Source organism: Aythya ferina, assembly GCF_964211825.1.
Source record: "Aythya ferina genome assembly, chromosome: 2".
Taxonomy (NCBI): Eukaryota; Metazoa; Chordata; class Aves; order Anseriformes; family Anatidae; genus Aythya; species Aythya ferina.
In genome coordinates, this window is record NC_140297.1 from 73998528 (window position 1) to 74014323 (window position 15796).

Consider the following 15796-nt stretch of genomic DNA (forward strand, 5'->3'; position numbering starts at 1 on the left):
TAAAAAATAAAAATACTATGTTACAACAAGAAAGCTAGTTTGAAAGAGAGGAGAGGGGATCATGGCCTAAGAAAGTCCTCTGATACCTGAAAATAGATACAGGAGACACTCAAGGAACACAAGTGTATAGGATAGCAGCAGTAGCACTAGGATGCTGCGAACTGCAGATCTAATTCTTCCAAGCCTGGAAGGAAAATCTTTTTTCTCTACAGATTTAGACTGTGAACTTCACCCCTGAGAAGTATGGTATGAACCTAGGCTTGCTGGAGATGAAAGGATTGGTTGCTAAGGGAAAATTAATGACAACATAGGGAAAGAAAGATTCATCTGCTTCCCTGTGATGCACGTTGCTCCAGTTCATGACCATTAAACCTTCTCATATTTGGGCTGTGCTTTGCACACACAGCAAGTTAGAACATAAGAACATCCTCTCAAGTGGGCTTGAGGTTACAGATGGGAAATTCTGCATGGCTGTAATGCAGCTCTTCACACTCTGAAGATGTGGCAGTTTGTTAAGCCAGACTGTGTGCTGCATGCCAGGCTGTTATCACATTCCTCTTCCTATCACCTCTGCCTTTTCACATTGAGCTTCTGAACTCAGAAGAGACAGGAAAGCATAGTAAAATCAAAGAAGCTGAGATACAATGATAACACCAAGGAAGGTGACTACTTCGGAGAATACTAATTTATTTATTATTCACAATTTGAGAATTCCTTTGACACATTATAAATTACAGGCAGGCACAAGAGATACGGGAAAGAATGAGTAAAAACCTTTTTATAGCTTAAGGCATGCTTTAATTTTCAGCTCTGCTTATATCAACAGTTCAACTTTTATAAATTTTCTGAGACATCATAATTAATTAAAAACAAAAGAAAATATATTAGAATGAGTAGAATTTCTAAAGTGAGATCAGTCAATTGTTTATGCAGTACTGTACTGGTAGGCATTTCTGTTTAATTTCTTTACTGTTGACTCTTGGAAATATATGCTACTACGGCACTTAGATGTGCACAAGTCGATGGGGCCGGATGGGATCCACCCAAGGGTACTGAGGGAACTGGCAGAGGAGCTGGCCAAGCCACTGTCCATCATTTATCAACAGTCCTGGCTATCGGGGGAGGTCCCAATCGACTGGCGGCTAGCAAACGTGACGCCCATCTACAAGAAGGGCCGGAGGGCAGACCCAGGAAACTACAGGCCTGTCAGTTTGACCTCAGTGCCAGGAAAGCTCATGGAGCAGATCCTCCTGAGAGTCATCATGCAGCACTTGAAGGGGAAGCAGGCGATCAGGCCCAGTCAGCATGGGTTTATGAAAGGCAGGTCATGCCTGACGAACCTGATCTCCTTCTATGACAGAGTGACGCGCTGGGTGGATGAGGGAAAGGCTGTGGATGTGGTCTACCTTGACTTCAGCAAGGCTTTTGACACCGTCTCCCACAGCATTCTCCTGAAGAAACTGGCTGCTCTTGGCTTGGACTGGCGCACGCTTCGTTGGGTTAGAAACTGGCTGGATAGCCGGGCCCAAAGAGTCGTGGTGAATGGAGCCAAGTCCAGTTGGAGGCCAGTCACTAGTGGCGTCCCCCAGGGCTCGGTGCTGGGGCCGGTCCTCTTTAATATCTTGATCGATGATCTGGACGAGGGCATCGAGTGCACCCTCAGTAAGTTCGCAGATGACACCAAGTTAGGTGCGTGTGTCGATCTGCTTGAGGGTAGGAAAGCTCTGCAGGAGGATCTGGATAGGCTGCACCGATGGGCTGAGGTCAACTGCATGAAGTTTAACAAGGCCAAGTGCCGGGTCCTGCACCTGGGGCGCAATAACCCCAAGCAGAGCTACAGGCTGGGAGAGGAATGGTTGGAAAGCTGCCAGGCAGAGAAGGACCTGGGAGTGATGGTGGACAGTCGGCTGAATATGAGCCAGCAGTGTGCTCAGGTGGCCAAGAAGGCCAACGGCATCCTGGCTTGTATTAGGAACAGCGTGACCAGCAGGGCTAGGGAGGTGATCGTCCCCCTGTACTCAGCTCTGGTGAGGCCGCACCTCGAGTACTGTGTTCAGTTTTGGGCCCCTCGCTACAAGAAGGACATCGAGGTGCTTGAGCGGGTGCAGAGAAGGGCGACGAAGCTGGTGAGGGGCCTGGAGAACAAGTCCTACGAGGAGCGGCTGAGGGAGCTGGGCTTGTTCAGCCTGGAGAAGAGGAGGCTCAGGGGCGACCTTATCGCTCTTTTTAGGTACCTCAAGGGAGGCTGTAGCGAGGTGGGGGTTGGCCTGTTCTCCCACGTGCCTGGTGACAGGACGAGGGGGAATGGGTTTAAGTTGAGCCAGGGGAGTTTTAGGCTAGATGTTAGGAAGAACTTCTTCACTGAAAGGGTTGTGAGGCACTGGAACAGGCTGCCCAGGGAAGTGGTGGAGTCACCATCCTTGGAAGTCTTCAAAAGACGTTTAGATGTAGAGCTTAGGGATATGGTTTAGTGGAGGGCTGTTAGCGTTAGGTTGGAGGTTGGACTCGATGACCTTGAGGTCTCTTCCAACCTAGAAAATTCTGTGATTCTGTGATTCTGTGATATTTTTTTTTTCTTTTGCGTTGGTTTAAAGCTACTGCCAATGGGCTTCCTTTCTCATTCAGTGAAAGCAACTTAGCAGACATTTGGGGCCTGAAACATAGTTATTTGCTTTTGAGTTGGTTTGTGAAACACCAAGAAATAGCAGCACTGAACGTGTACACTATGCACTAAACTACCTATCTGGTCAATCTTAGATCCAACTTAATTAATCATAAAAGGATCAAAGATGTTCACAGGTCTGAGGAAGAATTCCATTTTTACTTTCATATATCGTTTCTGTGATAATTCCTGTTCAGGCTGGCATTCAACCTGTTTGTAGTGACACATGTTCTATGGTTTGTGTTTACTGATACCATGTGTAATGCTAATTTTGCACTTTCTCAGACATCATTCCTCTTCCGCATAACTGTCCTACAGTTACAATTTCTCTTCTTTACAGGAGTATATTTAATTGAAAGGCAGTAGGAAGTTGCAATACTGAAGAACCAGAGAGAGTATGCCACATCTTTGATGTGAACAAAGGCAGGAACTACACAGATATTTCCCATGTAAATCAGGTTGAAAAGGGTGGGGTTCAACATGGCATTCTTTAATGCCACTTCAGATGCTCTGGAGAAACTAAGACATGGAGTGAAGATAAGGTAACTAGCATGCTTATTTGCAACTTAAAAGCCCTAAAGTCAGTTCACTGCCCTGCCACAGACTTCTTGTGTGATATGGTTGAGATAAGAATTTTGTACATATCACGGAAGAGAGAGGAACAGAAAATTCTGCAGGGGAATTCATGCTGGCATGGGATGAACTGCTCTCTGGAGGTTGCCCTCTTCATAAATAACAGTCATGCCAGGTAATGTTTTTTGGACTCAGTTTTGAACTCCAACATGGGAAAAATGCTAATTTGAACCATAGGCATAAGTAGATGAACACATCAGAAATTTCATTTTATACAGACGTTGTTGGGCTCAGCATGATCTAGATTTTAAACAAAAGCAGGCCTCCACATATGAAGATTTTACAATATCTTGTGACCACAACATTAACAAAAAGGAATCTCCAAAAGGACGGTGTTAGAAAATCAGCCTGCCTTTTTTCAGCTCCCAAACATTCCCCATCAATGGGCAATTTTCAAAAAAACAAATCTTTGAGAAGCAGAAGGGAAAAATAAAACTGTAAATATTTTTGTGAAATGAAAGAAAAGAAGAACAAATCCTAAGCATTCTCTAGTGAGATGCTTTTCCCTGAAAGTAAGGTAAATTTTGTCTACTTTCAGAAGTCAGCAGTTGCAATTTCCAAAGATACAAGAATGTACAAATCTTATTGGCAGTGTTGGGTGAATTTGTACAATCACTGCACAAATACTTACTGTCCAAGAAATTTACAAGACCCATTGAAGCATCTATTACAGACTATATATCTTGGGAAAAAAAAAAAAAAAAAAAAAGAAAAACCAGCAAAACATTGCCATATTGTGCATAAAATTCATAAATGTTCTCTTGAACCTAAGTGATCTGTTCTCTGGGCTTTCATTCTTCTTCCAGATCCCTGAAAAGTGTGGTGTAACTTCTGCAAGCGGTCTCAACTAGGTAACAAAATAGACAAAGAGGAATAATATGTATTATAAATCCAGACAGTAAAAGAAACTATGCATATGCATGTGTCTATATATTAACGGATAGGGTTATAATAACAGTTAAATATGCTCACATGCATTTTTCCATCAAACTAATGAATTTTGAAAAATATATCAAATATACTTTGACCATCTGGAAAAAAAATACAAATTTTCAAGGACAAAAAAAGTGTAATTTTAAAATTCAGTGCTTCAGAAGAATGCCTTCCAGAGGGTCCCTGACAAGTATGAAAGGTGCCCTGTGAGAATCGCAAGAAGTTCAACGAGGCCAAGTGTAGGGTCCTGCACTTGACCTGGGACAATCCTAAGCACAAATACAGGATGGTTAGAGAATGGATTGAGAGCAGCCTGAGGAGAAGGACCTCAGGGCGGTGGTTGATGAGAACTTTGACATGAGCTGGCAATGTGAGTTTGCAGCCCAGAAAGCTAGCTGTATCCTGGGCTGCATCAAAAGAAGAGTGGCCAGAAGCTTAAGGGAGGTGATTCTTCCCCTCCACTCTGCTCTTGTGAGACCCCACCTGGAGCCCTTTGTTCAGCTCTGGGGCCCCCATGGACCTGGACCAATTGGAACAAGTCATATGAGGGCCACAAAGATGACTAAGTGGCTAGAGCTCCTCTCCTATGAAGACAGGCTGAGGGAGTTGGGGTTGTTCAGCCTGGAGAAGAGAAAGCTCTGGGGAGACCTTATAGCAGTCTTCCAGTACCTAAAGAGGGCCTACAGGAAAGCTGGGGAGGGACTCTTTATTAGGGAGTGGAATGATAGGACAAGGGGGAATGCCTTTAAACTAAAAGAGGGTAGATTTAGATTAGATTTTAGGAGGAAATTCTTCACTCAGAGAGCGGTGAGGCACTGGAACAGGTTACCAAGGCAAGCTGTGGATGCCCCATCCCTGGAGGTGTTCAAGGCCAGGTTGCATGGGGCCTTGAGCAACCTGGTCTAGTGGGAGGTGTCCCTGCCCATGGCAGGGGGGTTGGAACCGGGTGATTGTTAAGATCCCTTGCAATCCAAAGCACTCCATGAAGCTATGAACCAGCTCTGAAGGGGCTCTTTCATCTTTCTACCAATTCTTCATCAGAAGTTACTTTTAGTCTCATAGTGCCCAGGCAAATCTTAAATGGGACATCCAGTAGCAGATTTTACTGATTAGGCAAAAACTGTTTATTTAAGGCCTTACACACAAATGAAAAGGATCTCAAAGTTATCTGTGAGAACATCCTCGAAAACACAAAGAAGTCTAGTAGTATCTTGTATACTAGTATCTTGGATACTAGTCTTGTAGTAACCAAACTGTAATTAAAATACCTCAAAATTGAATAAGTATTTAGCTGTTAAGATTTTTAAACAAATTACAACACTTTCCTGGACCTAATAAATTTTAAACAGACCCATTTTCATTAAAAAGCTATCATAAGTACAATTCACAAACAGACAAAAAGTCATATTCGCTGGGTTTGTTTTCTAAAATTACAAACTCCAGGAAATGATTACAACCTAATGCATTTTCTTTGTATAGCAAAGAAATTTTATTACTGCTCTTGTTTTGTCTTGTTTACATGTGTATGGATACTGAATCATTTTGTTGTCTGTCTGTCGTGGTTTAACCCAGTTGGCAGCTAAACACCACACAGCCATTCGCTCACCTTCCCCCCTCCCTCTATGGGATGGGGGAGAGAAATGGGGAAGTGAAGCCTGTGCGTTGAGATAAAGACAGTTTGTTAAGACAGGATAATAATAATAATAATAATAATAATAATAATAATAATAATAATAATAATAATATGTACAAAACAAGTGATGAACAATGCAATTGCTCACCACCCGCTAACTGATGCCCAGACTAACCCCGAGCAGTCCAGCCCCCCTCCCCCGGCTAGCCACCCATTCAGCATGACGTCAGATGGTATGGAATACCCCTTTGGCTAGTTTGGGTCAGCTGTCCTGGGTCTGTCCCCCTCCCAGCTCTTCCTCCCCTCCCAGACTGCCCATTGGCTGAACAGAGCAAGAAGCTGAAACGTCCTTGCCTTGGTGTAAGCACTGCTCTGCCACAGTTAAAACATCAGCCTGATATCAGCACTCTTCTTATCCTAAGCCAAAACATAACATTCTACCAGCTACTAGGAAGAAAATTAACTCTTTCCTAACTGAAACCAGGACACTGTCCTCTTGTTCATACTCTTAAACTTTTACTCTCTCTGAATACTACTTTGTCAGTACATAAAAAATTTCACCCAGCATCAAAGAAGGTACTGTAACATAAGATATTTAGTGTTATAATTTGTCTTTTCCTTTTTTTTTTTTCCTTTAAAATGAAAATCATAAAGTACAACAATATCCAGAAGGTAATCCAACCAATTCTTAGGTCCAGCTACACTGCATATTTGTTATAGTCCTGTATTCTCCCCTAACGGTTTTAAGCTCTGTATTTTGAGGGTGCGTACTCAAGGGTTGTAGCTTTAACGTTGTATTTTACTGAGTAAAGGCACAAGCTCAGGCTCAAGAGATATAAGCTTAAGTGGTCATACAATCAATTGTATGGACTGACAGCTATTTCCTCTACTGAAGACATGGAACATTTGACCTGAATCATAAACATGTTGGGACTGAATATTGCTATAGTATATGCAGATATGTAGGGACAAATTATGAAACCTTATGCTTGCATAACACTTCTAGATTTCAGTGAAAGTGCATGGATATGTGTTAAAATTTAAGGATCCAATTCACTATTGTAGAGTTTTTTGATCTTGCAGCTCTATTGATAATACAGTATTGGAACATTCATGAAATAGAGCACTGGGGCTCAAAGTCAGGGCAGAATTCTGCTGTTCAGCGTTATGAAAGCAAGGAAAGAAAATGTCCACTGAGATTTTTGTGAAATAAATCCTTTGTCCTGAAGAAATAAAAGGAGAGGGTTACTTGATCCAAAGACAACTGCAGGAGGAATATAGCTTTGCAGTGACTGATACAGCTATCACTGACTACCACTTTCAATCTGACATTGAGCTTTTGTTTTTTAGCATTTTGCAAAACACTAGTGAAAATTCTCTTAAGGCAATTATTGATTTTTTTTTCTATTTCTATGTAAGCTAAACACCATAACAAAACATAACTAAAAATCCTACCAGAATCTCAGCCATTATTGGATTATTAAATCCAGAAATACAAATAGCAGCTAGCATGCCTTAGGAACATTCTGATCCATTTTAACAGATGATACTCAACAACAAAATTTTTCAAAAGTGTGAACTTGTCACAGACATAAGAAATACCTCTTTTGCCCACCATCTCTCAGCCATTTCCTAGAATACATATTAACAGAAATTCAATTTCTGAATAGGGATAGATGATAAATACGAAAGTTGTAAGTGGGACATAACCAGATATTGTGAATGTACTTTGTGTTTCACTTGTATTGTACAAATAGCTTGCATCACAAAAAAGATCCTCCTAAATAGCAGTGTCTATGCAACAGAATCAAAAGGTCATATGCTGAATAAAATTAGGCCAGTGTTTTAGTTTTTAAGTTTTCTGGGTACTTACTGTTAAATTTCATGTTATGATTTAAGCTAAAACGTCTTTGAATTAAGTACATGGGCAAATTGGAAAACATTTCTGGAGTTTCTGAGTTTCTGTTTGTGTAGTAGTTTAATGCAAGATGTTAAAGGAAATTCATGCTTAGTTGTTTTTTTTTTTTTTTTTTTTTTTTTGTATCTCATTAGGTGAAAGAAAGACATAATGACAATAAGTCTTTGTCTTAAAGACCACCTTTCGTCCACTTTCTTCCCCCACTGCACACTGCCAAAACGAAATTAGGATGCTCCACACATTGCCTGCAGCTGTTGGTGATAAAGCTGTTGGTGGGGTTTTCTTGTTGATTTTGTTGTTGTTGTTGGAAAGGCTGGATGGTTCTTTGATACAAGAAATGTGGCTGAGTGACTCTGAAGGCTCTTTTCCCAGGGGACACATCTGCTATATTTTTCTATTTGTGCTTTTTATGCGCACTTTGTTAGGAAGGGCATGAAGAGATCACTCAGGAAGCCCTGAAAGCCTTACTCTTGATATCACATCCATAAATGCAAACACATATTCAACTTTTTAATGCCCTTTAAATTTCTAGTTTCTCCTATCAGGAAGGCAATAACTTTGAAAGTGCCCACTCTGTACTATTCACCTAGCAACAGACCAAAATGCCAACACCTATTTCATTAATCCAATTTCTAAAAACATTCCTGAATGTATGAACTATAAATGTTAAAATAAAATGGAATATAAAGAGGAAATAGAATATGATTATTCATAGTTCACAATATGTTGTATACACCGTGCTATCTACCAGTTCAGTGAAGACAGATTAATTTTCCCTTTCTGTCAAGAAATGCGTAGAAATTGTTCTGTTCACTGAGACACCCCAGAAAGAAACAGAGACCCACTTCTTAGAAGTATGTGTTTGATTTACCTTCATTGTCCCTTAGAGTAAAGTTGGGATTCAAAGAAGGCCCTTCATCAAGAGAAAAATGGAATCTTGCCCCATTTGCAGAGTTATCTTTGTCAGTTGCAGTAATAGTCTGAATTACCTGAAATAAAAATTGACAGTGAATATGCTGAAATTTGAACTTGACCCCATATATTATCTGACCTCAGCAGTATGTTCAAACTTTGCTTATTTTAATTTTCTACCTGACTGCTACTAAATTCAACAGATGAAATGTCTGGGCCATTAGCTTGATTTCTTTAGCAAATATTTTAGGAACTGCACTTCAGAGCTAGATAAAAGCATCAAAAGCATCTATACTTTCTGACACTCAAATACAGTACAGGTACAAATCATGTTAGAGATTTTCATCAGCAGCACTGCTTCCTGGTGACCTTCAGAATTACGTTTTTGCCTAAACATTTATTTTTATAGAATGAAAATTCAGCCTGAACTGGGATGGTCTATGCAATGAACCACACTGCTTGACATCCTAACAATTTGATGTGCTTCAATCATAGTTAGGAAAAACATTTTTTTAAACCAAAATGGCAGGCATATAATACCAGCTCGCTGTTTAAAATTCCTGTTAAGAAACAGTTTTACATTGCCACATAACAGAAGAGGAAGAACAGCAGCCACTCTTGGGTATAGTTTGTGTTGCCCAAAAGGAACAGAATTAGATGTAGCACCCATGTACAGGAGAAGCATTTTCGAAAGGTAAAACCTTTACTTTCAAAAGCCCTGATGATTTTTAAAATTTACTTTCCACTAAAACTGAGCTAAGCTTTTGGAATGTGTGACCAAGCAATATTTCTACCTCTGCTTTCATTTTCATGCTGGGCCTGGAAGCTGAAGTCATAAAATAGAATTTAATAAAAGTTGTTCTTGTGATATATCCAGTGAAGCCCACACAGAGTGCTGCACAGAGCTGATAGATATCCTGAGGGAAATGTAAAAGGGGCTCTTTTCATGACATTTTTTTTGTTCCGTGTTCAGCTGCAGTCTGTCTGGACTGAATCTGAAGCATAAACAGTGTGGGCTTCAGCAGGTTGTTCTATTTTAAAACTAAAAGACAGTTCGCAGTTCTCCAGCTCCATTCACACATGAGAAGTAAAACAAACACATTTTAAAGCCAATGGACTACAATGGTTATTCTGTTGTATACAAGACAGAATATTCTATAAATTATGCATGTCTTAGACAATTAATAATATTGCTGATACTGCTAAGAATATTTTAAAAGTTTCTCACTTTTTTTTTTTTTTTTCAAAGTGTAGCATAAGATCAATCTGAAATGCCTATAATCATGAAGTTTGCCACAGGTTTGGCAATACTGGGGAAAAGTTTGGTAAAAGCTAGTTGTTCTGTATTAAATTTTGAAAAACATGAAAAACGTGGTGTATATGTAATTGAAACAACTACCATGTAAAAATAGACATATAACATTTTCTTAGATACATATATTTAGTTACTAGTATTGAAATGGTATGAGCAAAGCAAGACAAAAACAACAGTTGATGTAAGCATATTTTCAAGAGATGCCATGCATTTGACAGCCTAGTAGATAAACGTTGTCCTGCTGCCCTCTCTTACATAAAATGTTCCATGATATTTTCCAGAATCTGTCTTCAGGAACACGTCATTTTGCAGCAAAAAAATGCCACAACTGCCACAAGACTAATATTCAATTTATTTGTGACTAAGATGCATTTTAAAACTCAACAAAATATTGTGTCCACATTCCTGATCTTACATGTGAAAATCTGACTATCTCCCAGTTACACAAATGTATGCAAGAACTACAGCATCAGATGGTAGAGAAATCATACTTTTCCATGTGGAAAATAGACTTTGTATGTATAATGTATGTATGTACAGGTCAGAATAGTGTTGTCAGAACTATTCTTAAAAGGAAAAGGTTCACACTCTTTCAGAACAGGTTCTTGTTTTTTTTTTTTTTTTTTTTTCTTTTTTGAAGACATTCATTTAGAGGTAAAGAACAAAACTGTGCAAGTTTGACATCCAAACCAAAGGTACTCCTAGCCCTTTTCTAATTAATAGGACAAATAATTGGCCTTTTAACAGACATTAACATGCACCTTACCATAGCTGATTAAAATAAAAATGTAGATGCAGAAACTCAGCTGCCATAAACCTTACTTAAGAAGATTTATGCTATCTTTTTAAAGGCGGGAGTTAAACAGAAAAGAAAGAATTTCAAGAATGAAGGAGAACTAATTGAAAAGGACATAGAGCTGGTGCCCAATTCTGCTTAGATCCTTTTCTGAACAGAATCAATGAACAAGTAAATATACACACAGCGGCTTTACAGCAGAGGCATACCTCAGCAGCTAACTTTGATTTCCTTTGGCTATTAGAAATAACAGCATCCAGGGTAAGGCAGTGCTTGTTGGCAATACAATATTTATACACCCTGATTCTGAAAAAGTGCTTTGTGTGTGTCTGCGTGTGTGTATACTTTACAGTGGTGGATAGCGTCAGGGAAAATACATTTCAATACTATCACAACTTTTTCTATTATTCTTCTGAAAAACACCCGGAAATAATTTTACCTTTTTAATCAGTATGACTAGTGAGACTTTATAACTGTCTCATACTCTGCCAGGATAAACATTGAACTTGGAAACACTCAGAAAACAGTCAACATTTCACTCCTTCACTTTTCAGAACAAAGCACTTAAACCTTTTTTAAGCCATTATCTGTTCCCATTTTCTTAAAAGTAATAAAATGAATCACATTTGAAGCAAAGGAAAAAATTATTTGTAATGGTACTTCATGTAAGATTGCAAAATTCCATCTTTTTCCATTGGCTACATTTCACAATCATTCAGAAAATCAGTATATTTCTAGTATTCAGAATTCTCCAACACTGGATATCATCCAAGATCAAATCAGAGCTGCTTTATCTACTTTTATATGTAATATCTACTAGGCTTCATCTGGTAACTGTTGAAGATACAGAATTATCTTCTCAACAAGGTGACGGCTAAGAGAGAAAAGCTACATTACTTCAGCGTGGAAATGATCTTCTCACAAACATTTTCTGATTTTCTGTTTGAGATGCCTTATGAAGGTTCATTTAAGTACATTTTCTTATTTTTTTTTTTTCTTGAGTAAATAAATGGAGCTGTGGAGGGAAAAAGAATCAGAAGACAAAGCTTCTGTCTCTGATTTTCCACTGTTGATGCCTCTTCTGAAAATAAACAAGCAAACACAAAAATTCTGCCAATGATGAACTATCAGTCTATCAGTTAGTTTATTTTGCACATAATGAACTCAATACATGTGCTGGGATAAATGCCCCTTTTTGGGCTAGGCTGCTAATCTCTTTCTATTTCCTGAGGAAACTGAAAAGGACTCATACATGCCTGGCAGTACCTGACAGAATTTGTTCTTTAGTGATATATTGTACAAATAATTTTAACAAGATGATGGATAATTCAGAGTAAACGCTGTCCTTTTAGTGATTAAAAAGTATTCAGCAGGACACACTTTTTAGCAAAAGACAAGTTGTCTTATTCTACAATCCTTGTCTATTTGTTCCTCTTTAATATTTGTTGAACACAGTCATTTTTATGTAACTACACAATAAAATCTGAGCAAGAGACTTTTTTCTTCTTTTTTTTCTTTTTTTTCTTTTTTTCTTCTGTACAGCACAAGGGTATCACAGTCTTTTCTGAAGCCTTTTTATGCAATGCATATAAAATCAGTGTGTGTCATGTATCTAATGCAGCTTAAAAATACAACAGCACACTTATCTAACCTTTCATATTAAACTACTGTCTGTGGAGTCCTTCACGGTAGCATTAGTCTTGGCTGTCAGTCTGCAGTGCTACAGAGGTCAGGAGTCATTCACACTTGGAACAGCATTACCAGAGGGAAACATAGTGCTAGTCCAAGTTTTCAGCAAATGCTATTTAGTAAAACTTAATTTATCTTTTAAACATCTGTCTCATATCTTTCCATATGCAAAGCTAAATCTTTGTTTATAAGAAACATTAGCTCCTCAATACTACCACTACCCCTGGCAAACAGGGCAATTCTGAGCTGGCTTTGCTGCATGCTTTAACATATTAAACACATGCATTGTTCTTAAATTATATATACTTTTAAATATCCATATATCTATAAACGAATTGCAATTAATGCTTAATATATACATATATTTGTATAATATATATATTTAATTAGTCTTTGACAAGTTCTACTTGTTCCCTATTTGGCTTTACTTGAGGTTTTCAAGTTATTTTTAGTTTAATAATAGTGATTCAGCTGACCTTAGATTTTCAAAGGCTTTCAGAGAAGTGTCTCAATAGCAACACTGAAGAAAACCGTGCAGTCATGAGATAGGAGGGAATATCCTTGCACAAAAATTACTAAAAAGGCAAGAAATAGGGGTCTCATGTAAATTGGAAAACAAGGAAAGGAGGTAACAGACATGTTCCACAGAGATTTATGCTGGGCAACTTGTTCATCAGTGTATTAAGTATATATATATATAAATGTCTTATATAAAGAGTACCAATAATTAGGCCACCAAATCTACTTATGATATTGAGTAGAAAGGTAGAAAGTAGAAAGGTAGTTCAAGGTAGAAAAGAGAAGGGCTGACACTAAAGACCTTCCAATACCAAGTAGCTAGGCAATACAAAGGCAGGTGAAATTCATTACACACAGACATAAAGACTTAACTTCACAAACATGATGATGTTCCTGAGCTGACCATTACTTCTATTGGCATTAAGACAAGCAGTGTTTTGCAGTCTGTGCTTGCTAGTGGTTTAAAAGTATGTTAGAAGCTGTTAGAAGTTACCGGGAAAGGAACAGAGAACAGAGCAGAGATCATCATGGGACGGTGGGGATGACAAAGAGGACAAAGGAACAGAGAACAGAGCAGAGATCATCATGGACGGTGGGGATGACAAACTCCCAACTGACCCTGAACGTGTGCGGGATTTGCTACTCCACCTGGATCCCTACAAGTCCATGGGTCCGGATGGGATTCATCCCCGGGTGCTGAAAGAGCTGGCGGATGTCATCGCAGAACCTCTTTCAATTATTTTTCAACGATCCTGGGAATTTGGAGAGGTCCCAGTAGACTGGAAGCTGGCAAATGTTGTGCCAATTTTCAAGAAGGGTCAGAAAGAAGACCCTAGCAATTACAGGCCTGTCAGTCTCACGTCAGTGCCTGGTAAAATCATGGAGAAGATGGTTCTCGGACTTATTGAGGCGCACCTGGGGGACAAAGCAGTCATTGGTCCCAGCCCGCATGGGTTTGTGAAGGGTAGGTCCTGCCTAACTAACCTGATTTCCTTTTATGATAAGATCACCCGTATGGTGGACCAAGGGAAACCAGCTGATGTGATTTTTTTGGACTTCAGCAAGGCTTTTGACATGGTTTCCCATAGGATCCTACTGGACAAAATGTCCACCATACAGCTAAATAAAAACATCATATGATGGGTGAGCAATTGGCTAACGGGCAGGGCCCAAAGGGTTATGGTAAATGGGGCTGTGTCAGGCTGGCGGGCGGTCACCAGTGGGGTCCCTCAAGGCTCCATTTTAGGGCCGGTACTTTTCAATATTTTTATAAATGATCTGGATGTAGGAATAGAAGGTATTTTGAGCAAGTTTGCTGATGACACCAAACTTGGAGGAGTTGTGGACTCAAATGAGGGCGTAAAGGCCTTACAGAGGGATCTGGACAGGTTGGAGAGCTGGGCGATCACCAACCGCATGAAGTTCAATAAGAGCAAGTGCCGGGTCCTGCACCTGGGACGGGGAAACCCTGGCTGCATGTACAGACTGGGCGATGAGACGCTGGAGAGCAGCCTAGAAGAGAGGGATCTGGGGGTCGTGGTAGACAGCAAGTTGAATATGAGCCAGCAGTGTGCCCTGGCAGCCAGGAGGGCCAACCGTGTCCTGGGGTGCATCAAGCACAGCATTGCTAGTAGGTCAAGGGAGGTGATTGTCCCGCTCTACTCTGCGCTGGTGCGGCCTCACCTCGAATACTGTGTGCAGTTCTGGGTACCACAGTATAAAAAGGACATGAAACTGTTGGAAAGTGTCCAGAGGAGGGCTACGAAGATGGTGAAAGGCCTGGAGGGGAAGACGTACGAGGAACGGCTGAGGTCACTGGGCCTGTTCAGCCTGGAGAAGAGGAGGCTGAGGGGAGACCTCATCACAGTCTACAACTTCCTCGTAAGGGGGTGTCGAGAGGCAGGAGACCTTTTCTCCATTAACACCAGTGACAGGACCCGCGGGAACGGGGTTAAGCTGAGGCAGGGGAAATTTAGGCTGGACGTCAGGAGGGGGTTCTTCACAGAGAGGGTGGTTGCACACTGGAACAGGCTCCCCAGGGAAGTGGTCACTGCACCAAGCCTGTCTGAATTTAAGAAGAGATTGGACTGTGCACTTAGTCACATGGTCTGAACTTTTGGGTAGACCTGTGCGGTGTCAAGAGTTGGACTTGATGATCCTTAAGGGTCCCTTCCATCTCAGGATATTCTATGATTCTGTGATTCTATCATCATATACTTTGAAGCATAAACCACAGTAAAAGCTACAAGCTACTGAATTCCTGCGTCTTGAATCTTGATTCCTCTCTCAAGGTGAATAGAGAGGAAATGGAGAAAGCTTAAAGGAGGACAGAATGTATGATCATAAGTCTAGAATGGCTTTATCACTGCCTGTCCAAGTTACAGAGGACTCTTCAACCTGGACAAGAGATGTCTAAGAGGAAATATACTAGAGATTTATGAATGGCAGAGAGATGATAAATAGTGACCAACTGCTCTTTCTCTCCTTCAGCACAAGAACTAATAAACAGCGATTGAAAATAGCATGGGAAGATTTGAGGGAAAAAAAAAAAAAAAGAGTGCTGGATAAAACCTCAGCCTCTGCAAAAATGGTAATTCTGGTAAAAAATTGGTAAAGTCACAACTTTGGACTGCAATGAAATGCATCAGCCACAGAAGCAGCAGCTGGAATGTGACTGCTTTTTAGTCTTAGTTCTGAACTTCCCTCTGCTCACACTTTGGAAAAAAAAAATGTTCAGCATGTTTTCCATAATGATGCTGCACAGACAGGTTCATCCTTACTGTGAC

At 40.1% G+C, this 15796-nt stretch overlaps 1 protein-coding gene across 15 annotated transcripts in view; it reads right to left on the minus strand.

Moving 5' to 3' along the window:
* CDH18 (cadherin 18) overlaps positions 1–15796 on the minus strand; it is a 625567-nt gene that overhangs the window by 12254 nt on the left and 597517 nt on the right. For all 15 annotated transcript variants that reach the window (XM_084508750.1, XM_084508740.1, XM_084508744.1 and 12 more), the window contains one exon: positions 8651–8768. In XM_084508750.1, the coding sequence (XP_084364876.1) occupies positions 8651–8768 (118 nt within the window). The remainder of the gene's footprint in view (positions 1–8650; positions 8769–15796) is intronic.